Source organism: Camelina sativa, chromosome 20 (assembly GCF_000633955.1).
Source record: "Camelina sativa cultivar DH55 chromosome 20, Cs, whole genome shotgun sequence".
Taxonomy (NCBI): domain Eukaryota; kingdom Viridiplantae; phylum Streptophyta; class Magnoliopsida; order Brassicales; family Brassicaceae; genus Camelina; species Camelina sativa.
The window spans coordinates 6,904,240-6,927,322 of record NC_025704.1 but is presented as its reverse complement, the minus strand read 5'-3'; the positions used below and the strand labels follow the sequence as shown (position 1 = coordinate 6,927,322).

Below are 23,083 nucleotides of genomic sequence, written 5' to 3'. Positions count from 1 at the left end.
AGGCCTAATTTTATATAAGACAAGTATGTATACAAATATTTATTGATCCAAATAATTTTACAAAATAAACTGATTCATATAATTTTCTTAAAAAGTTGAGATAAAATAAATTTCTTCTACGAATCTAAGTATCTAACTCAACACTCGATTAACATTCATGAAATGTAGAGATTTCTTTGAGATATGTAGCCAAATCCGGGTGGCTCAGGCAAGAAAACCGGTCAGTCATAGCCACGAAACAGAACGGGACTTTGGAGTAGTCATTCACACGGAGAGATTAAGTTACCGACAATCAAATGACAAGAGCGTCTTCATTCTTCAAGATATAGCAACCTGTCTTTTATTTAACTCCTGCCAAAGAAGCATCTGTGCAAAGACAAATAACATAGAGAGAAGAAGTTTATATACCTTTCATGTGGACCAAAAGGGATAACAGATTGATGTTAATGCCCAAAGTGGTTCGTCGATAGTAACTGTTTAGATTCTCACTCATCTCTTTCCCTGCATAAGATCTGTAACAACTCTTGAGAGACTATTAAGGTAATAGTTTGCGATACGGAAACCTGTAAGAGTGAGGTTTAAGCCTGCTGAAAGTAAAACCAATGCTAGAGAGCGTTTGACATAAATTGAATAATTCATACATACGGAACTACACGCAACCAAACTAAGGTTTCGGAATCTGATCCAAGGAAAGAAAAGGTAAACTGAAAGACAGACAGCATTACAGCCAAGGCCAACTGGATAAGGTTTTTAACGGGTAGGAAAACTTGGCAGTATTTTGGTTACAAGCGGACATGAAAAGTTTTGAAACAAACTTAAATATCTCATCCACATGTAATCGGTTCTCCTAGGTAGAGTTTGGTGGTTCAGCTTTGTCATCTTGTTTGGTGGAAAAGGCTTCAACTGTGGGCTGTGGGGTTGGCTTCAGGCTTCAGGATCTCACACTGTTTTAGTGGGACGGGAAAAGGTCACAAAGGGAAAAAAAGCAGTAAATCAGAATCTGACACCGGGACAGATCAGATTAGGTTATGTCATGAACTTGGGACAAACAGCTAGGTAAACTAAGTTTTAAAGAAGGACTTAAGCAAACCATGTTATAATCTAACCTTTATAATCACCCACCAATAGCTTCTAGTAATCATAGTTTCTGCGTCGATAGGTAGAAGAATGGCTGGATAACCTGATGACAAAAACCCATGATCAGGATCAACCACAAAGAATTGTTAGGCAAACGAAAAACAAAATTATGTGCGCTATATCGTCATTAGAAACACTTGATAACGGAAGTTCTAAAAGGTAAACCGGTAAAGACTTCATATAGTGTTACAAATACATCAGGAAATAAATAAACTCACCCAGAACTGCCACTGCGTCCAGATGCATAACCTCCTCCATACACTCCATATGGAGTACTACTACTACCACCAACCTACAAAAACACGTCCGAAGAGTCATTAGGTGAGAAATGATACGATAAAAACATGTAATGAAACCTTTTAGAAGACATACCGGCGGGCCATACGGAGAATAACTCTCAGAAGACAAAGCACTTGAGCCATAACCACCAGGATAAGGATTCCCACGTTCCAGTCTTCTGCTATCTCTACTATCATAGTCCAATCTATCACCAACATCTGGTGCAACAGGAACATAAGGCAAGACCGGCATAAGTGCAGAAACAGCACTTTCCCGGTCAAAAACATTGGCTCTTAATCTTGATGTAATTTGTATGAGAGCATCCTTGGCAACGTCAAGTTCTCCAGAGATCTGAACATCCAAATAACTTCTGCTGTTAACACTCCACGTGAAGGGCTTTAAGCGTGAGAGGATAAACTGCAATGGAAATTAGAGGAGTATCATTATGATATTGTGAATTTTATACCTGAACCATCTCATCATCGTCAGATGCAACTTTTGGAAGATTTTCCTTCCCCAATACGCGAATGTTAGCTTTTGTCATTCTTCTCATCTCAGTTATGATGGCTCCTCCTTTACCAAGGATACAACCAATCCTAGAACTTGGCACAAGAAGACGAGTCGTGAATGAAACAAGTCCAGAATCTCTTTCCACCTTATCACTGCACTTTGGTTGCAGCCGCATAGCTGCTTCTATGGTTGGGGAATATGCGTCCTCAAAAACCTAAAATAGATTAGACACTGTCAAGGCAGAAAAGTTGAATATGCAATTCTTAACTAAAAGACAGGGCCATTGAAAGAAATTCAAACCTCTCTTGCTGAAATAGTTATCAAACAATCGTTTCCTTCAGTTCTATTGCTATCAACTTTAATGGTTGCTCTAGTTTCCTGTCGAAGCTGATTGATAAGAGCACCACCTTTCCCTATAACACTTGCAATGTTCTCAACTGGGGAAACTAGCCGAATATAGAACTCTGTTGCCGGTGGCTCATTTCTTGGAGGTTGGTATAAAGGGCGAGACCATTCTCCTGCATCACGTCCATAGGAACCTATCAGCGGTGCTAACCCTACAAGTCGAGGACCACCCGCATGGCTCATCAGTGAAGCAGGAGGATGTCCACCAGACATTGCAGACGAAAGTAGGTTCTGACTACGTGAAGGATTATCATGAAGGCGAGAAGCAATCTGATGCAGAGCCTTCTTAACAATGGGCACTTCTCCAGATATCTAGAAATAAAAAGAAAAAGCTTAGTGAAAAAGTGATTTCATAAGAAAAGGCAATAAAAGTAAAACACATAAGTACCTGAATGAGCTCATCTGAACTCAAGGCACATAGAGGCATGTTTCTGTCCTTAATGATACGAATTTGAGCACCAGTGTCACTCCGAATGTTCTGAACAATCTGGCCACCTCTACCAAGAATACATCCAATCTGATCCGAAGGAACCAGCAACTTAGCAGTAACTTGATGCTCTCCTTCAGAGCTATCTTCACTCTGGGCATCATCTGCAACTACTCTATCATGGATCCTAAACAAAGCATCCTGCGCAGGAGAAAGTACTTTATCTCCATCTCCAAAGGCATTGGTCTCATCACTAGGACTATAGATCGTAATCACACGTTCATCACATCCAGGAATCGCTTCCCCTATTCTAATCTTCGATCTAGTCTCCGTTCTCAATTGCTTGACAATATCACCTCCTCTACCAATAACACTCCCAATCTTTTTCACAGGGCAGAGGTATCTGAATACAGTATCGTCACGATCAATGACAAGTGAGTCTCTGTCATCACCACGATATCTTCTTTTGTTTCCACCATTGTCATCGTAATCAGACTGAGGACGAGACCTCTTTCTATGGCTATCTCTATGATCCGGTGACATTGTTCCAATCAAAAAAATAGGGAAACAACTCTGTACCTTCCAATCAAAATTAAACAATTAGAACTCCAAATCTATAGTAAACCTGAGTTTTTTCAACCAATCACAGGAAAAAAATATATATATATATATAGCAGCCACAAGTGTGTTCATAAACAAAAACTATATGCAATTTTAAATCTTTTCATAAATCAATCCATTTTCACATAAGATCAAAGTAACAAATTAAATCAGAGAACTTGGAACTCTAGTCTATCAAAAGAACAAGCTATACAAGTAACCCAAATGAGAAGAGACTTAAGAAAAACAAATAGAACTCCAAATAGGTACAATTGGAGATTCCGATTACGATCTCAGAGAGGTTTGGATTGAGGAGAACAAATTACGAACCTTTGATTCAGAGTCCCCCGCAGACGAAATCGATTCTTCGGATTCGGGGATATCAGTATTTTCTAGGGTTTGCGCGGACTTTAATTAGTTTTTTTCCTTTTTCTTTCTTTCTGATTAAAAAAAAAACATTAATTAGTTATTTGTTCTAGGGAAAACGTCCTGGTTTCCCATGAGAACTATGATATCGTACCAGATGGAGCCCGATCTTTACCCCCGTCCCAGATGGCTCTCCTGAAATTCTTTTCAATCTATATACCCATATATCTGTAATTTACGTTTTGTATCTCCATGAGAATAGAAGATATCATCTATTTCACCATTGCTATAGGTTTAATTGGTTTACTATTTGATTAACCGAGTGACGAAGTTTACAAACCAAAATAAACCTGATTTCGACCCGATTAAAACCTGATTTTGACCCGATTAGAAACATAACCCTCAACCGAGAAATCCCTAAAATCACATTTTAACCTCTTTTTTGTTTTCTCTCGCGACGAACCCTAGAAAATCAAATTTCACCATCGATTTCTCAAATTGAATCGATGGATTTAATAATCCGATCTGGTTTTGGGCAACAAGATGGTATTGGGCAAAGAGATGGTGTTGGAGAACGAGAGTACGATGAAGAAGGAGAGGATCGAGATGAATTTCACGTCGATATGCTTGCTCAGGAATTTACCGATGCTGAAGAGTCGATTCGTCATGATACGTACCCAGAAAGTGACGACGAGGAAGAAGGTCGTGGTCGTGGTGCGGGTCGTGGTCGTGGTGCGGGTCCAGAGAGGGTGTTTACGGATATCGGACGTGGTGATGGAACTTTGTGGAAAGACCAATCCTTCTACAATGGGGTCGCATTCAAGGAGAGTGTCTTGGACTATGCACTACATACTGGTTACAATTTGAAGCAATACAGGTATGACAAAGATAAACTCGGGTTTAGATGTGTTGGGGATAAGGGCAATTGTGAGTGGAAAGTGTTTGCTGCACTTCTTCCAAACGCATCTTTGTGGAAGATTACGAAATACATTGATAAGCATTGTTGTACCCCCAATGGCGAGTGTGAGATGTTTAAGGTCCCAGTCATAGCTAGAATTTTTCTCGATAAGATTAGAGAGGAACCGGATCATTACAAGCCTTTGAGGATTGAACAGATTATCATGGAAAGGTGGAAGATATCCGCTACTAGGCCACAATGTCAAGCTGCTCGGAGAAAGGCTTTGGGATGGATAGAGTATGAGTATGAACAACAGTTTGCACGACTGCGAGATTACCAAGCTGAGATCTTGGAAGCAAATCCAGGGTCTGTTGTGGAGATTGATACAATTAAGAATGATGCTGGTCAAGACGTCTTCAATCGGTTTTATGTTTGTTTCGATGCCCTTAGAAGAACTTGGAAACAGACTTGCCGGCCAATAATAGGAGTTGATGGCGCCTTCTTAAAGGCAAAGATCAAGGGACAGTTGCTTGCTGCATTAGGCAGAGATGCAGACAATGGCATCTATCCAATAGCCTGGTGTGTTGTTCAAGTTGAGAACAAAGACAATTGGTTATGGTTTGTGAAGAGATTGAAGACTGACCTGGATCTAAACGAGGGAGATGGTTACATTTTAGTGTCTGATCGACAAAAGGTATGTATCTAACTAATTTATTATATTGGTTAATAAATGTGAATGCTCTCGTTTTTAATATGTTTGGTTTTTGGTTCTCAATTAGGGGTTGATAAAAGCTGTGGAGTTGGAGTTACCACAAATAGAGCATAGAATGTGTGTTAGACACATCTATGGGAACTTGAAGAAGACTCATCCTTCCAAGAAGCAAATCAAGCCACTCCTCTGGCATATGGCTTGGAGCTATAATGCAAAACAGTTCGGTGAGAGACTGGAACAGATACACGCTTATGACACTGGTGTGTATGATGATGTTATGAAGTCGAAACCAAAGAGCTGGTGTCGTGCCTTCTATAAGTTGGGGGGTTATTGCGAAGATGTTGACAACAACTTCACAGAATCTTTCAACAAGACCATCGACAAAGCAAGGGAGAAACCGTTTGTGGCAATGTTGGAGACAGTTAGAAGACTGTCTATGGTTCGGATTGCCAAGCGTTCAGCTCTCTCTCATTCTCACAAAGGTAATTAACTTTATTCAAAATTTAATGCAATTTTCTACGATTGTCTATGATTTTATTCAAAGACTGTCTATGATTTCTACATATTTAATGCAATGTTCTTGGTTTTTGATGTTTCAGGTTTATGTACTCCATATGTGGCAAGGTTTCTTGCTAAAGAGCATGACAAAGCTTCGGAATGCCAGGTGCATCCTTCTACTAATGGGTGCTTTGAAGTCACACTGGATGGAGACAAACACAGAGTTAGTTTACAAAATATGACTTGTACCTGCAAAAAATATCAAATATGTGGTATTCCATGTGAGCATGCCTATGGAGTGATTCTGAAGAGGACGTTAAGTGCTGATGACTATGTCTGCCAGTGGTTTCGAACTGCTATGTGGAGGCTTAACTACACAAATGGCATTACTCCACAAAGGGGTGCTCGTCATTGGCCTTCGACTTTAGGTGAGAATGTTCATGTTCCACCTGAGCCACCACAACCTGGGAGAAAGAAGATAACCAAGGCAGACAAGAAGAGGAAGCCAGGTGTAAATGAGTCTCCTGTCAAGAAGAAACCAAAACATAAAAAAAGGATAATGCACTGTGGAATTTGTGGTTCTGATCAGCATAACCGTAGGTACCACCAGAAGAAGAATCAAACACAGGTTGTTAATCGGTTTTTTCTCATTTTATTTCTCAAGATGAGTCTCTTGTTCTCATTTTTTGAAATTTGCGGTTTTTCAGGCTTCTCAGGGTGGTGGAGGAGAAGTTGTTCAAGGTGGTGGACTTTCTCAAGATGGTGGTGGACTTTCTCAATCTGGTGGAGGAGAAGTTGTTCAGGGTGGTGGAGGACTATCTCAAGGTGGTGGAGGACTTTCACAAGCCTGAATATTGAAGATTATGGTAGTAGGGGTCTGTTTTTTGGTTTAAGAGACTAGTTGGATCTGTATTTTGGTCGAATAGACTAGTAGGGTTATGTTTTTGGTCTGTGATCATGTTGAGAACATGATTTCAAAACGTTATCATTCTGCTTGTTTTCAGAACATGTGTTCATCATGTTCTGCCTTTTATGAAATGTGGAATGTCTTATCTTATTAAATGCAATAGCAACACCAACAGGAGTTCACACTCAACACCAAAACAAACAAGAGCATAAAGCAGAGCATACAACCGAACAACAATAGATTACAACCGAACAATAGTTTACAATAGCTCATCATACAAGCTTAAACAGAGCAAACAAGATCATAAAACCGAAAACACATACAATTATACTCTTATTCATCCTACATTGCAATTCAGCTTTTGCTTCCAACAAAACTTCTTCAACCCTCTCACAAAGCTCTTTTTCGAACTCCATTTGCATCTTCTCAAATTTCAGCTTCTGTTCTTGCAATGTCTCTATTGTACGCTCTTTCATCTCTTCTTTTACTCTCTCAAATTGAACACCCAATGTTGCTACCTCGTCCAACAATGCCTCATCGACCCACTTAAAGATGTGGTTATCGTTCACAAGCTAACATTATATCATAGAATACAATGAAAATTGATGAGAAGGATTAGGCTCGGATTTGGATTAGGTCGATGTCTACATCAAACAAAGCATAACATAGTACCTTCTTTGCTGCTGCTTCTCGACATCGAAAGTATCTCCGAGAAGGATTAGGCTCGGATTTGGAATTCTTTGCCACGATGTGTTCCCCACACCAGCATCTCTTAGGCACGCCAACGACGAATCCTCTTTGTCGAACATTTGATGAACCACTCGAACCTCCAGAAACGGTACTCATGGTTGCAAAGATCGATTTAAGAATTTTATGCTTTTAGGGTTTGAGGATTTGGGGATTTTAATGGAGTTATAGATGTGTTATAGATGTATCGTCTCGGGTCGGATTATTAACATCAGTCAGGTTTTATTTTTGGTTTTCTATTTGGTATGAACGGTTTCGTATCGGTTCACTCTTTAAACCGATAACATCCCGATATATGGGTATATAGATTGAGAAGAATTTCATGAGAGCCATCTGGGACGGGGGTAAAGATCGGGCTCCATCTGGTACGATATCATAGTTCTCATGGGGAACCAGGACGTTTTCCCTTTGTTCTAATTAGACTGCTTCATAATTTAGAAAATAATATTCATATTTTATGTTTATTTTTTTACCACAAAAGATTAGTTCAATTCAAACAAACCAATTGGAAGGGATATTATTTACATACAAAATATAATGCGGAGTGGTACGCGCTTGGCATATCAGAGAGTCTGCACTTACATTTGCGTTTCTGGAGATAAGAGATAAAGAGAAAGACGAAAATTATGCCCTGTCTATCTTGATGTCGTCTAGGTACGCCGAGAAAGCTGGCCAGTCCGAAGGAGAAGATACCATCTTCACCAAGTCTGAACAGTCTGTATAAAATGCCACATCTCTGAAGTTATGTCCGATCATACACTGTATAGCCCAAATAAAAGCTTATACTTCAACATGTAGGGGAGAGAAACTTCGTCGGAAATTGGTAGCTCCTCTGGTTGGCGTCACATCCTGAAATGATGAAGAAATCTATCCCGCACCCACAAGCGGATCATATGCTTTCCAAGATCCATCTACGAAGCAGCAAAAATTCGTAAAAAAAACAAGAAGGTTTACGGCGGGAACCCTCTATTGGGGTTCTATTTTATGTTGAAGATTGCTTTTTTTTAAGCAAATTTAGGCCCTGATTGGTACAAGATTTTTAAGACTTAAAAAAAAATAAAGCCTTGACAGCCATTTATTTGTCAATCATACTTTTTTACTTAAATTTTTTTTAAAGCTTTGTAAGTCGTTTTTTTTTCCTTTTTGTTTTTTCAGATTTCTTAAATTGTCAAAACCAGACTTTAAAATTAAACAAATATAAGACTTTATTTTTTTCTCTCCCCCATTATACTTAAAAGCTCTCCAAAAATTTATATATAAATTTTACATAAATTATTTTTACACATTAATTATTTTTTTTTCTCCTTCTCTTAAGATCCATTTCAATCATAATTATTTTTACTTTCATTATCATCATTAATATTATCATTTTAATATATTTTAATAATAAAAGTAAAAGCTTCAGTTTTAAAAGTGTTTGTTACCAATACAGCTAGCCAAATTCTCTACAGCTAAAATTCTCTAATGCTAAAGCATCTACAGCCAAATTCTCTACAGCCAAATTCTCTACAGCTAAAATTTTAAAGTTAAAGTCTTTACAACCATAAGTAACAACCGTTACCAATCGGGGCCTTAGTTTCCAAAGGATTTCTTCAGAACACGACATATTCATCAGACAAAATCTAAGTTCAAAGTAGAGGGAGTATCATTCATACTTCTCCTTAATACAACGAGATTAATACTAAGTTCTTTATCACGAGTTTCTAAATCTCTCTCTCTCTTTGTCTCCTTATGCTTCATGTTCCTCTTCATCCTCAAAGTAAGCGTGATTTGAGAGCAGAATATGTGCATTGTTGATGATGCGGTGAATCATGGTCCTCTTCTCCTTCTCAGTCACTGCCTCCGTAAAAATATGAACTGATTGGAGGTCCCCAGCCATAATCCTATCTCACACTCATGGCTAGGGTTTTCCACCAAAGTTCTCACGGATTATCCTTGCATACAGCTCCCTAAAAATATGAACTGATTGGAGGTCCCCAGCCACAATCCTATCCCGCACCCATGGCTGGGGTTTCTCACCAAAGTTCTTACGGATTATCCTTGCATACAGCCCCTAAATTAGATTTTTGGTTAGAGTTTAATTTTTGCACCGTTGAAGATTGCTTATATTATTTATTTAAGATGTATTTTTTTGGTGAATTTAATTATTTAAGATACTTTAAACAAATTCGATATCCGAAATAATACAGTTGGATTATTTTTTAAGTAATATATATTTTTAGTTCAAAATTCATTATTTTGTTTAATTATATATTTATATTAGCTGATTTGTTTTATCAAAAAAAAATCAAAGAAAATTTAAGTTTCAGTTTGATCTTTCTTTTCTCAATTTTTTTCAATTTCATTTTGGTATTTTTTTCTGTTCATTTTGGGTTTAGAGAAATATTAAACTTACTTTGGTTTTGTTTTTTGTTCAGATTTTAAATTTTTTAGTTACAATCTTTTAATTGCAGTACATTAATACAAAAAAAGGTAAAAATAAGAACAACATATAAAAAGATTGATGTGTCTCGAAAATTTTCAATTAATAATGACGTTTCCTTTGTGTTCACCAATTATATGATTATATCAAACAAGTGTTCTTACAATTTGAAGTCATATTTTCCACAATTAAGAGAATAGAGCTTAGCTTATCAAATTTTCAAATTACATATTGGTATTTATTTTGTTTACGAACAAAAAAAAAAAGACACTTTAAGACGAGCTTGTTGTTTTCTTGGAAATTATGAAAGTGGAGGAGATTGGGGAGGAGGAGATGCCACAAAACCACTCCAATTGGTGTTGGACCCCGGCGGGTCATAATCCATCAGCTCCATCGTCTTTCTCACAATGCCTTCCTGTATTTACCATTTTTATTGTAATATAGTTAATTAAAATTCGTTTGATAAAGAAAAAAAAATTATATGTACTTCTTTTTTAAAAAAAAAAAAATAATAACTAGGTGACTACTCTCATATACACAAACAAAATTCAGATGAAATATTTAATCCGAAAAAATAAAACGGTTCAAATTTATACTATATATGATTAGTCAAAAAAGAAAAAATAATTAGCAATATATACAGAAAAAATGTATGATTAATGCAAGAAAATTAAGCGAAAATTTGAAAATACAAAAAAAAAAAAAAAAACCAATTACAAAAATGTAGTTTGCCTTCGATAAAAATAAAATCTTTCCGGAAACTTGTTTTTCTAGTTACCATTTTCAAACATTTTTGGTATTGTTCCAAGAAAAAAAGAGTTTTTTTGCACATCTTCTTTACATTATAAATGGAAAAAATACACCTACAAACTAATCATAGGTAGTATTTTTTTTTATTATTATTTTTTGTTAAAAGGTTTCATACGTAGTATTATTATCCATGAAGAGTTCTGAATATATATCATAATGCAGAAAAAAAAAGAAGTATAAGTTCTAAGAGTTGAAGAAACTAGTTAAAGAAAAGTAGAGAACAGAGAAAGTACCCTGGAAGAAAAAAGCTCAGCAGTACTGTGAACTCCTGACAACTTTGCAGTTCGCAAGTTTCTCCCCATGGCTTATAAATTTAAAAAAAAAAAAAAATCATCAGGCATGAATTCTAAATCCCACTAAAGGCTAAAACATAAACTCTTAATAATATTCGCAACAGTGTGATTAAGAAGAAGAGAAGAAGATTTCAATTAGCTATTACCAGTGGAGAAGAAGATAAGTAGTAAAAGAGAGGAAACAAGAAGAACTTTGAAGAAACAAGATTGACCCATTGTTGTCTCTTTGAAGTTCTGAATTAAGATTCATTTATATATTAAACTTTCTATTATTATTTTAGTACTAATAAGTTTTGGTAGTTATCAAACCATTCCTATTACTATAATAGTAAAACTTTAATAAAGAGAAAAGAGAACCTTTAGCTTCAAGGTTTTCCACTTTTCCTGGAAACTGCTCCAGCTTCAGATCCAATGAAGAAAGATGGTAATTAACATATTAAATTACTCTAAATATTTTTATTCTGTATAACTGAATTATTATTATTATTAAGAGATAATCAAACTTAAGGCCTAAATTGCCAGTTGATTATTAGGAAGCAAACTCGCACGTGTAACCCTAATGAGTCCACGTGATGTGAACTGGAGTCGAGCTCCTCATGTCTGCCACTACCAAAGAGGCAAAGAGTACCAGTATTATTTTTGGTAAAAACTTTGAAAGCTGTATTTCTCGTGTATATAAATAATAATAGTCAAATATTATTTATGAATCTACCAAACTTCTTAAAAAGGAAGACTTTCTCCAGTTATAATTTACTTAATTATAATTATTAAGTTAGGCTTTTATCCACAAACCAGAAGGTTGGCGAGTAAGGGGTTTTGCCACTTTGGACTATGAAAATCAATATCGTAATGGAAAACACCAAGTTGGTAAAAAAAAAAAGGTTTACCCATTTTAGAGAAATCTTCTATTCTGATCCAGAGAAAATATCGATTACCGTGTTTATATAAAATTAAAGACAAGGTTTGACTTAGTTTTAATTGAATATCATGCTGTCATTTTACTAGTATAGCCGTCCACATACATTTTAACACATAACAAGACAAACAAAATGAATCAATAATTTGTGTTATTAAAAAAAAAGTTATAGCTAAAATAATGTCGACGCATGTGATTATGGGAGTAGTGTATCAAAATCGGTGCCTTGCCAAATTTTATGAGATAAGCAAAAAGATTAACATTGGTTTTGTCTGCTATAAATGAAACGGATGAATAAGTCAACTTTAAGTCCAAACAAAAAGAAACTTAACTCAAGACTTAGAAGTCATTTACGAATCTATCAAGCTTTAGGGTCTCAATTACGGCAGCAATATTATTGGTTAACCTATGTACTTTGTGGACTAACTGGTCTCCGACTGAACCTCATTTTCTACATTTTTTTAGGTGAGCTGCCAAAAATGTAGCTCTGGCCTCTGAACGGACCAATCAGTGAGAACAAACCAAAAACGTGTTTTCCCCCAACTACTTCGGTCGGTGTGTTTTGTGACTTTTGTCTGGTCCGCTCCTTATTGGTTATTACAGAATTAGTTAATGGCCGATAAAAAAAGAAAAGGCTACTACTATATGCAAAAAGGGCTTGGGCTTCATTCATGACTTTGGGCTTGTTTCTTGTGACTTGCTTTGTAATTACTATGATATATTATTTTTATATTTCTCGATGCAAAAAGAAAAAACAATAATTAAAGGGATAAAATCATAAAATATAATTTAGAGATGGTCAGAAAAAGAGCCAAAACAAAAACAAAATAAAATAAATCTAATGAAGCCTAGAGAAAGAGATGTCTAGCAGCAGTAGTGACCCACGAAATCAACAAAGTATCTAAAATATTAAAGTAAAAAAAAAATTTAATAACACTTTGATTTTTTTCGTTTAAATGTACTTTGGAGTCATGGAGACACATACACCTATGCACGAACCATATAGTTTTGTTTAACTCCGCACACATAACACAATCTTAACGCGTGTGTGTGACTGACCACCTCCTCTCTTCTCTTCTTACACAACACGATCACACCCAATTTGGACCATAAAGAGAGAAAGAAACAAAAAAAAAAACACACTTCAAAATCATCATCATCATGTTCACGAACACGATCTAATTTTTCCTTTTTTACATATACAATTCCCCAAACTCCAGTTTTTGTTTTCCCTTTGTTTTTATTCCCAAACCCTCCATTACGTTGTCTCTCCTACTTCTCTCCTGATCACGTTTCACCTTCTTCCTCCTATTTTGAAATTGTGAAGTTGAAGTTTTTGAAAGATTTGATGGATTTGATCTGATTTCGAAATTTTCATTTCCGTTTTAAAGGGTTCAATTGATTTCGATCAGATTGAACCCAGTCCAATCCAATCCAATCAGGTTCGTTCCAAGATATCTCTTTTAAAAAAACTCGATCTGTTTATTAAAGTTTTGATTTTTTATTGTTGTTTGATCGATGATTTGGTGTGATTCTAGGAATCAGAGTCTTGGAATTGTTCTTGATTAAGAGAGATCGAATTAGATTTGATCTGTTTCCTCTCTCAAAAACAAAAAAAAGGATTCAACTTTCTCTGAGATGGTATATTTCCAGAACTCAATCTCACTCATAGACCAATCTCCAAACATGGCTCACTCTGCAGATTTCAATCATCATCATTCAAAACACTCACGAAGCATCAACAAGAGATCATCATCATCATCATCGAGCTGTTCTTCGAATTTCTCAGTCTGCTGTGACGGATCTAGATCAGCTGCAATCGATGTTTTGATCTTGATCGCTGTGATCACATCATCCGGGTTCTTGATCTTCCCTTACATCAAATTCATCACTGTCAAATCTCTTGAGATCTTCTCAGAGCTTTCTTGTTTAGTCAAAGAAGAGATCTTGCGTAACCCTGATCCTATTGTCTATGGTTTGATAGCTTTGAGTATCTCATGCACTGCTTTGTCTGCTTGGATGATTGTTATACTCTTGTGTAGTCGTCATAGATGTGGGAAACCTAACTGTAAAGGGCTTAGGAAAGCGAATGCTGAGTTTGACATTCAGTTAGAAACTGAGGATTGTGTTAAGAGCAGTAATAGTGGGAAGAGTGTTAGCAAGAAAGGGTTGTTTGAGTTGCCTCGTGATCACCACCGTGAGTTAGAGGCTGAGCTGAAGAAGATGGCTCCACCTAATGGAAGAGCTGTGCTGGTTTTTCGGGCGAAATGTGGGTGTTCGGTTGGGAGATTAGAGGTTCCTGGACCTAAGAAGCAGCAACTGCAGCAAAGGAAGGTCAAGAAATGAAAGCAAAAAAGGTTCAATCTTTTTTGAGGTAAAGATAAAGATCATTACAGGGGTATGATGATGATGATGACGATGATGATTAGCTTATAAACAACTTTTGCTCTTTTGGGTTTAGTGTTTTTTTTTTTCTTTTTCACAACAACTTCTTACACAAACTAATATATGTTTAAAACTCCATGTGTTTAAATAAAAGCTTTACACAAACTTTTGGGAATTTTCTTTTGTTTCCAACCATACATTAAATTAATAATGACTCCATGGTTGGTTTGCCCAACTCAGGGGTATGTGATATCTAGGACACTAGTTCTAGTGGAATGGTCTAAAACTAATAACTAAATCATGGTCTTAAATGTTTGAAAGTGATTATTTAGGGACTTTAAGGACCATGCTTGACTCTAAGGCACAATGGGGACACAGAGAGATTATTATGATTTATGAAACTTTACCTTTTTCCCCTCCAAGTGTATGGTTATGTAAATTTCAGTAAAAATAAATAAAAATGGAGATTGGTAAAGATCAAAGGTTGGACAACTATTACATCAAATCTCACATCCAAGCTACATACACTTCTGTGTGGATTGTGATATATAGATTTTTTTTTTTTGGTTCCATAGTAGACAATCTCTGGATCATTCAAGAAGACATTTATATGTTCTAGTCTTCTAGACAAGACAAAAGAAACTAGAAACATCCTCTTCGTTTTAGTCATGACTCATCATCACCTTTTTTTGTTTATATAACAATCTCGAACACACCTATGACCTATCAAATAAAAATATCAAAAGACCAAATTCTATTCTCAGAAATTAGTAGCCTTTGACGGTTAATTAGCTCGATGAAAATGGCATCATCATCATCATCAGCTTTGTCTCTCCCTCTTTCTAACATCCCAACTTGTAATAAGAAGTCCCAAGAGTTTCAAAAACCAACTCATTTATCCAAATCCAGTCACAACCCTATTCTCAAACCCCAAACTTTAGACCATAAACTCACCAAGAGAGCTCTACTGAGTTTGACTGCCTTGGGGTTTACGTCTTCTCCAGGAACTTTTCTTGCTCACCCGGCAAAAGCTGAACCAGAAGCTCCTATCGAAGCCAATTCCAATAGAATGTCGTACTCGAGATTCCTGCAGCATCTCAAAGAGAATGAAGTGAAGAAAGTTGACTTGTTCGAGAACGGGACCGTTGCCATCGCAGAGATCTCCAGTCCAGCATTAGGAAAGACCCAGAGGGTTAGGGTTAATCTTCCCGGTTTACCGGTCGATCTGGTGAGGGAGATGAAGGAGAAGAACGTCGATTTCGCTGCTCATCCCATGGATGTGAACTTGGGAGCCTTCTTGCTCAATTTCTTGGTGAATTATGGGTTTCCTTTTATCTTACTTGGCTCTCTGCTTTTAACATCTTCAAGAAAAAACCCTGGTGGACCTAATTTGCCTTTTGGTCTTGGAAGGTAAAAAAAGAAAGCATTCCTAATCAATTTTGAATATAGTAAACCTAAGATTGAGATCCTAATGTATGTTTTCTTGTAACAGAAGCAAAGCTAAGTTTGAGATGGAACCAAACACAGGGATAACGTTCAAGGATGTAGCTGGAGTAGACGAAGCCAAGCAAGACTTTAAAGAGATCGTTGAATTCTTAAGAACCCCAGAGAAATTCTCAGCTCTGGGGGCTAAAATCCCTAAAGGAGTCTTGTTGACCGGACCGCCAGGAACCGGAAAGACTCTGTTGGCCAAGGCTATAGCCGGAGAAGCCGGTGTTCCGTTTTTTTCATTGTCAGGCTCGGAGTTCATAGAGATGTTTGTTGGTGTAGGAGCTTCTAGGGTTAGAGACTTGTTCAACAAGGCAAAGGCCAATTCACCTTGTTTAGTGTTCATTGATGAGATTGATGCTGTCGGGAGAATGAGAGGAACCGGTATAGGAGGAGGAAACGACGAACGTGAACAGACGTTAAACCAGATTTTAACCGAAATGGATGGGTTTACTGGGAATACCGGAGTCATTGTGATTGGTGCAACGAACCGGCCGGAGATTCTAGACTCTGCTTTGCTCCGACCTGGAAGATTCGATAGACAGGTATGTTGGTTTATTCATAAACCGAACAGATCAAACCAATTAATGATTAAATCGGACCGGTTTGGTATAATGCAAACATGGTTTTGAACAGGTTTCCGTTGGTTTACCGGATATAAGAGGAAGAGAAGAGATTTTAAAAGTTCACAGCAAAAGCAAGAAACTTGACAAGGAAGTGTCTTTGAGCGTGATTGCCCTGAGAACTCCAGGTTTCAGTGGAGCTGACCTTGCCAATCTTATGAACGAAGCCGCGATACTCGCCGGAAGAAGAGGAAAAGACAAGATTACCCTTAAAGAGATTGACGACTCCATCGATCGGATTGTGGCCGGAATGGAAGGGACGAAGATGGTCGACGGTAAAAGCAAAGCGATTGTAGCGTACCATGAAATAGGACACGCTATTTGTGCGTAAGTTCCCGGTTCAATTTCATGTTATAAATTTTCAATTCTCCGGTTTAGTCAGTTTTCGTTTGAAATGTTTTGCTTTGGTTAAGGACTTTGACGGAGGGTCACGAGCCGGTTCAGAAAGTTACGTTGGTTCCTAGAGGTCAAGCACGTGGTCTAACTTGGTTCTTACCGGGAGAAGACCCGACATTGGTGTCTAAACAGCAATTGTTCGCTAGAATCGTCGGAGGACTAGGAGGCAGAGCCGCAGAGGATGTAATCTTCGGAGAACCGGAGATAACCACCGGAGCCGCCGGCGATCTTGAGCAAGTTACTCAGATCGCAAGACAGGTGTAGTAATCAAAAACCAAATATTCTAAACCGGACATAACCGGTTGAATTTCTAATTCTTTTTTTTTGGTTCAGATGGTGACGATGTTTGGTATGTCGGAGATTGGTCCATGGGCACTAACCGACCCAGCAGTTAAGCAAACCGACGTCGTTTTACGCATGCTTGCGAGGAACTCAATGTCCGAGAAACTCGCAGAGGAAATAGATTCGTGCGTGAAGAAAATAATCGGTGACGCTTACGAGATCGCGAAGAATCATGTGAGGAGTAACAGAGAAGCCATAGACAAGCTTGTTGATGTTTTGTTGGAGAAGGAGACCTTAACGGGAGACGAGTTCCGAGCAATTTTGTCTGAGTATACTGATCAACCGTTAAATACTGATGATAGAGTTCGAATCAGAGACTTGGTTAGTGTATAATACAAATGAGTGAAAAAAATAGAAATGGTTGAAGTAAATAAAATAATAATATCGTTTTAGTATTACAAATTTCTTCCCTAACCAAATACTATTCTTTAATTAGGCTAGACCTAGACCTAACCTATTCGGATTTTAGAATCGGCCAAAAATGTCCTTAACCGCTTTGTAAGTTCCGGTTATCACAACCAAGACACCGGTTAGTGTAATACCGATGAGAATCAGTGTTTCCAACCCGAGTCTTCGGTACTTCCCGGAGATCTTTAAGTAACACAAACATGGCAATATAACCGATGCGGATGCGCTCAAGAATGCTCCAACAAGACTCATAAGATCACCAAAGAAGGGAAGAAGCAATGCCACAATCACATTGCTAGCAACCAGCGTCGTACTCAGCAAGAAACGGGACGCTTTTTTGTTAGGCAAAAACCGAGAAAACCGGCTTCTCATTGCGTCGATAATAGGCGTAACCATTAGAGCAAACTTAGCTATTGGGTTCACCAATGTAGTCCATATCGCTACTTTTGAACTAAGCTTATCCGTAGGAAGATTCAATGTTATCTGTGAGTCAACATTTGTTCCATACATTAAGTATCCCAACACCGCCACTGATGCATATATGAATGTGCATATTGTGAAACATATAACCATAACCTACATATATATATAAAAAGGCAAAATCATTAGTCTGAGCTTTTAGTGTAAAAAATTTTGAGAGTGCTTTTAAATAAACCTTACGTTTGAGAATTGGCGTTTGTTCTTCATGGAAGTGTATAGAGTTGGGAATACAGGATGAGCGCAGTAACAAAACGCGTATAAGCTCACGGAAGTAGCGACTCCGTTAGGACGAAAGACCTCTGAGTCCTTGTTTTTGAACCCTACTCCTTCAAAAGCTCCAACCCAAAAGATAGAAGCAAGAATCAACCCGGAAGCAAAGACGCCACTCGCGGAAATATAAGAAAGAATCCTCATATTGTCTAACCAGACTGAGGGAAGGATAATGAGAGCTACAAGGACGATGAACATTTGCTTGCCTTGGAATTCAAATCCCATGAAGTTGAATCCAACGTTTGAGAAGAGCTTGTTAAGGTTGTCACCTTCTAGGATCAAGAAACTAGTCGCCACTAGGTAAAGCTCGAGGTTCATGAAGATGGAGACGACAACACGTCCTGTGTTTCCAAAGGCTTTGTAGCCAATGTCCGGGTATGATCGAAGCAGTGGATCCATGTCCATACATCTTTTAATGAGAATGGCACTATAGAAAGTTGTGATTGCCACGGTGAAGAGTATGATCAAACTTAGCCATCCTCCCGATGCTAAAGCATAAGGTACCGATAATATACCCACACCTAAAGAAAAAGTTAAAGATGATTACAAGAACTAATATTTTGTTTAAAACGCTAATGCACACGTTTTACGCAAAGAAGAGAATTGTGGTCTATATCGTTATCAAGATAAGATATTTGATTTGGAAGTGATTTGTAGAAGAAGAATACAACTTGAAAAGGGAAGACGTGTTGTTGATGTGCTAGGATGGTTAAGAGACACGTTGTAGTTAGATAGTGAAATTTCGTTGTTTTTATTTAATTATCATACGGTCTTCTTTTGTCTGTATAGAATATGGATATAATAAATAATGAAAATGGCTTAATCATGTGCTGGCTAGACGTGTGTGAAAACTAATTAATAACTAGTTTAACTTTTAGTTTATTTAGTATATACTAAAAGTATTTAGTTTGGTATCATTTAAACACACAACGATAGTGGCCTCTCTTTAATAGACCCATTCATAATTAAAAGCAATACTCCAGTGGGGGTGATCGATGAATGCCTATATCAAGGAGAACAAAAGGAACTTTGCCAAATTATTTGTGTGTATTAATTTCAGGTAAACGGTACCACTACCATCCTAAGTTCCTAACCTTAAAAGACAACAAAGCAACATTTATTTTCTCCCGGTCCTCTACCAAAAAAAAAAAAAACAAAGAAACATTTATTTGGTTGTTTAGCTTTACCTTTCCTACACCATCAAAACCTATAACATTTGAATGTAGAATAAGAGAAAAAAAAAACAATTGAAATTTAACTAGAACTTGGTTTGTCTAACTGAAAAAACATCAATAACCAAAAAAAAAACTGGAGAAAACTATGAACAATATAAAAAGATAGGAATGAAATCCACACCAATCTAGATACAAGATAAAGTCAAAATCTTGTGTTAAAAATATCTAGATTTTGAATAGAATAAAGCTAAATATAGGTTTCTCTAGATTATTTCTATGTGTATATGTGTGGATAAGCTAAGAGAGTTGAATCTTTGTCCGTGAGTTATGGACCTTGGGGATAAGAAAAAGGAAGTGCTGAATAACTCAAAAAGATAAATAAGAGATCAAATCAATTAGGAAAAGGAAATGAAACCTGATAAAGCGTTAATGCCATGGAAACAAGTCTTGGAGAAAGAAGTGTTGCCCTGTGAATTATAATCATCAAGCGTTGCTTCTTCATCATCATCAATATTCTTAACGATGAATGGCTCCGACATGATATCTTCGCTCATAATTGTTTTAGTCTTTGACTCTGCTGCTGCTCTTTCGATGTCGAAGAGACAAAGAGATAGAGAGAGACGGAGAGATCGAGAGGCGCCCAAGGAGATAGATAGAGAGAAGTTTAAGTCAAAAATAAAATAAAGACTCGATAGGCAATATATATATATATAGTGACTTAGTAATTAGTAATAATTTACTTGAGCCGAAAAATGGGATTACATCAATGATTTTATTTTTGTCAAACATCAATGATTAGAGTCGAAGTTTGTGCAGTATGCACCATGATATGCACGAGATTAGCGTGACAGTTTGGTATTCTGTTAAATGTTTATTGACCAATTAAATATTTGTAAAGGAGATTTTCAGAAACAAATTGAAATCTTAAGTGCAATTTTCTCATCAAATAGAAAGTTTTTTATAACCATTTATACTAAATCTACCATTAGAGTTGTCATAAAAAAAATATCTGGTTGGAATATATTGAGAAAATTCAACAAAATTTTCCATGCATATATAACATAGATAGAGAGAATGCAAGTAACCAAATCCTCCTTATAGTAAAAAATGATTGAATTTAATAAAAATAAATGGTCTAAAAGTAGTGCATATCATGTCAATAATCTGTTGGACGAGTCTGGAGCACATGAATTGCCACATGTTTTTGTCGTTGTTTTGTGAAAAAACATCTGACAAGTGAACCCCAAGTCTTAAGTTAGAAGTAAATAAGTATGAATGGTCTCGATTTGGTGTAAATCACTATCATGATGTTAGTTTTAACTTTTAAGTCATATATAAGTTTCGAGTGGAGATGTTCTACACTCTGCAGAACGTACATAAACCGGTAATGACAATCTTTATATATATGTAGAAATGTACGTTCAATATTTATATATTTCTTCTATGTTTTCTTCACAGTTGCCCTTGCACGTTTCCATTCGATACCAAAAACTTTTACAGCTTACAGAATACGTTCTTTAGAAAAGAAGATTCGTTGCCTGTCAATTCCCCATGTTGTGCAGGTAATATCTTCTTTAAGATCACCGCTCAAAATGCATGTGAAGGTGTCTAACCTAAAGAGAGCCAAATTGAGCTTTGTTGTCGAGGCTAATTAACTAATAACAATACGTTGTACTCCAAACGTCATATACTTCAACGCACTAAAACGAGTATTTATTAAAATGTACGATAATTAACTGGTAAAACATTTCTTTAAGTTTGTGGTTCGTATCAGTGCACCGATTGTAAAATATTATTGTCGTGCCCACGCCCTTATCGCAGATAAGATTGTGGCAAAAATTAAAAACCAAAAATATTTTTTTAGAAAAAAAAGAAAAAAAAAGATTGTGGCAAAACGTCATCGCAAGAACTGAGAAGTAGAACACGTGATTTCGTAATAAGCGTTCAAGTATCATTAATGGGCTTTTTAATACTGGGCCGATAGACCCAAACGTCTCACTTTCTATAGTATCATTAATGGACTTTTTAATATTGTGTTATTTGTTTTGCCTTTATAGTATTTTCGATTTTTATGCATTCGACTCGGAAAAAAAAAACCTAGAAACACCAAAATATTCAATAAAATATCATTCATAGGCCACTCTCATTTTTTTCAAGGATTTAGAACAAAATCCCAAAAGGAGTGACATAATATTACAACATCAGAAATATAATAAGATTGAAACACAAAATACTTTTTAGAAAAAGAAAAAAAAAAAACAGATGAAAGTGAAATTTTAGTTATCGTCCAAATTTTTATTATAAAAAAGGAACGATACGATAGTGGAAAGTGAAGTAAGGGGGAGATATTTTCAAGGGCATTTAGGTCCACCCTCTTGAGTTTTCCAGTTGTTGTAGCAACCGCAAACTTGTTTGTTCCCATAATAACCCGGAGGCACACAGAGACACTTCTTGCAGCACTTGTTGCAGAACATAATGCAGGCGTTGTGGTACTGTGTCTGCTTACACCTCCTATCGCATTCCGATGGGCACTCTGGTCATTGCATCACAAACAGTTTTCGGTAACCAGTCAATATTTTTTTCACCACTCAATAATAATAAAACAAGAGAATCTAGTGAAAAACAAACGTAAAAAATGATGCCAAAAGCAGGGGACATGTTTACGACTTTTTTACTGTTTTGTGGGTCTCAAGAAGGACACAGTGGGTTTGCTTTGACTCTGTAACCATCATTTAGGGGTAATTTGGTCAATATCTGTAATGGATCTGAGAGACCAAACACCAGTCACTCCACTTTCAACTAGTTCGGACAATATTAATATAGAACTGAAATTTTGTACTTATTAATAAAATACCTAATATCTGTTTTCAGAAGTTACGTGTTTAGAGTTTAATTCTTTGTTTTGAGAATCATAAGCTGTGAAGAAAAACACTTACGGGTAATTTTCAGGCTTCCTTGTCTGTAACGTTTCTGAAAAATTAACCAAAAAAATGTAGATTAATTAAACACTTTTTCGTTTAGTTAATAGTAACATTAGGTTATAAAATAGTATTGTTTAAAAGGTATTTATATTGGTAGTTTTCAACATTTAAACTTACCGGGTCAAACTTTATTGGATAGTTATATCCATTGGCCATCACCTAAAAAAACCAACAAAAAGAAACAGTACTAATTAATTTCATAAAACGGTAAACAAGATCAATTACAAACAAATTTAGAATAATCGAACCCACATTATTTCAAATCTTGTTAATAAGGAAAGAAATCAAATATATTTATCTCCAATATTTTCAAGCATGAAAAAAGAAGAAGAAAAAATCGAGATGTTACCATGGTTTGAAGCAAGGAGAGAACAATGAGGGCCAAGAGGAAGATAGCTCCGCATGACTTTGCCATTTTCTTAGTTAATCCAAAAGAACCAAACACTCCTCTAGATCGCTCAAACTAGTTTTGGTCTCTTTTTAGTTTGAGGTTTACAAAAGAAGTGTACTGAAGAGGAGCAGTTTTGGTTGAGGACCCTATGATGTTGCATATAAGCTATATATACACACAGTTGCTCGTATCAGTTATTCCCTGTGGCAAGACATAT

The 23,083-nt window shown here is 36.6% G+C and overlaps 8 protein-coding genes across 10 annotated transcripts; 3 read left to right on the top strand and 5 right to left on the bottom strand.

Annotated features, from left to right (window-relative positions):
- On the bottom strand, window positions 56–3,784 carry LOC104769771 (KH domain-containing protein At4g18375). 3 transcript variants are annotated; one of them, XM_010494056.1, is made up of 8 exons: window positions 3,689–3,784; window positions 2,720–3,331; window positions 2,227–2,643; window positions 1,883–2,140; window positions 1,510–1,767; window positions 1,356–1,429; window positions 1,107–1,180; window positions 56–512 (listed from the first exon to the last, which is right to left on the bottom strand). In XM_010494056.1, exons 2-7 carry the CDS (start codon window positions 3,299–3,301, stop codon window positions 1,132–1,134), a joined length of 1,638 nt encoding a protein of 545 aa, XP_010492358.1. In that variant the 5' UTR covers window positions 3,302–3,331; window positions 3,689–3,784; the 3' UTR covers window positions 56–512; window positions 1,107–1,131. The 3 variants fall into 3 exon arrangements, with proteins under 3 accessions (XP_010492358.1, XP_010492357.1, XP_010492356.1); XM_010494055.2 differs by lacking the exon at window positions 56–512 and adding an exon at window positions 592–944 and having other exon boundaries at window positions 2,720–3,337; XM_010494054.2 differs by lacking the exon at window positions 56–512 and adding an exon at window positions 592–944.
- LOC104772263 lies at window positions 3,843–5,939 on the top strand. The gene is made up of 2 exons (XM_019241709.1): window positions 3,843–5,316; window positions 5,402–5,939. The coding sequence occupies exons 1-2, from the start codon at window positions 4,231–4,233 to the stop codon at window positions 5,822–5,824; spliced, it is 1,509 nt and encodes a 502-aa protein (XP_019097254.1). The 5' UTR covers window positions 3,843–4,230; the 3' UTR covers window positions 5,825–5,939.
- LOC104769770 (uncharacterized protein At4g04775-like) lies at window positions 6,636–7,889 on the bottom strand. Its single transcript, XM_010494053.2, has 2 exons — window positions 7,412–7,889; window positions 6,636–7,311 (listed from the first exon to the last, which is right to left on the bottom strand). Exons 1-2 carry the CDS (start codon window positions 7,583–7,585, stop codon window positions 7,012–7,014), a joined length of 474 nt encoding a protein of 157 aa, XP_010492355.1. The 5' UTR covers window positions 7,586–7,889; the 3' UTR covers window positions 6,636–7,011.
- Window positions 9,995–11,277, bottom strand: LOC104769769. The gene is made up of 3 exons (XM_010494052.2): window positions 11,158–11,277; window positions 10,952–11,022; window positions 9,995–10,323 (listed from the first exon to the last, which is right to left on the bottom strand). Exons 1-3 carry the CDS (start codon window positions 11,225–11,227, stop codon window positions 10,210–10,212), a joined length of 255 nt encoding a protein of 84 aa, XP_010492354.1. The 5' UTR covers window positions 11,228–11,277; the 3' UTR covers window positions 9,995–10,209.
- On the top strand, window positions 12,928–14,487 carry LOC104769768 (uncharacterized protein At5g19025-like). Its single transcript, XM_010494051.2, has 2 exons — window positions 12,928–13,369; window positions 13,466–14,487. The coding sequence occupies exon 2, from the start codon at window positions 13,566–13,568 to the stop codon at window positions 14,271–14,273; it is 708 nt and encodes a 235-aa protein (XP_010492353.1). The 5' UTR covers window positions 12,928–13,369; window positions 13,466–13,565; the 3' UTR covers window positions 14,274–14,487.
- On the top strand, window positions 15,059–17,563 carry LOC104769766 (ATP-dependent zinc metalloprotease FTSH 6, chloroplastic-like). The gene is made up of 5 exons (XM_010494049.1): window positions 15,059–15,722; window positions 15,805–16,345; window positions 16,437–16,750; window positions 16,837–17,077; window positions 17,153–17,563. The coding sequence occupies exons 1-5, from the start codon at window positions 15,109–15,111 to the stop codon at window positions 17,492–17,494; spliced, it is 2,052 nt and encodes a 683-aa protein (XP_010492351.1). The 5' UTR covers window positions 15,059–15,108; the 3' UTR covers window positions 17,495–17,563.
- On the bottom strand, window positions 17,533–20,151 carry LOC104769767 (vacuolar amino acid transporter 1-like). Its single transcript, XM_010494050.2, has 3 exons — window positions 19,910–20,151; window positions 18,230–18,840; window positions 17,533–18,145 (listed from the first exon to the last, which is right to left on the bottom strand). Exons 1-3 carry the CDS (start codon window positions 20,046–20,048, stop codon window positions 17,627–17,629), a joined length of 1,269 nt encoding a protein of 422 aa, XP_010492352.1. The 5' UTR covers window positions 20,049–20,151; the 3' UTR covers window positions 17,533–17,626.
- On the bottom strand, window positions 21,597–23,015 carry LOC104769765 (gibberellin-regulated protein 4-like). Its single transcript, XM_010494048.2, has 4 exons — window positions 22,825–23,015; window positions 22,593–22,634; window positions 22,431–22,464; window positions 21,597–22,027 (listed from the first exon to the last, which is right to left on the bottom strand). The coding sequence occupies exons 1-4, from the start codon at window positions 22,888–22,890 to the stop codon at window positions 21,846–21,848; spliced, it is 324 nt and encodes a 107-aa protein (XP_010492350.1). The 5' UTR covers window positions 22,891–23,015; the 3' UTR covers window positions 21,597–21,845.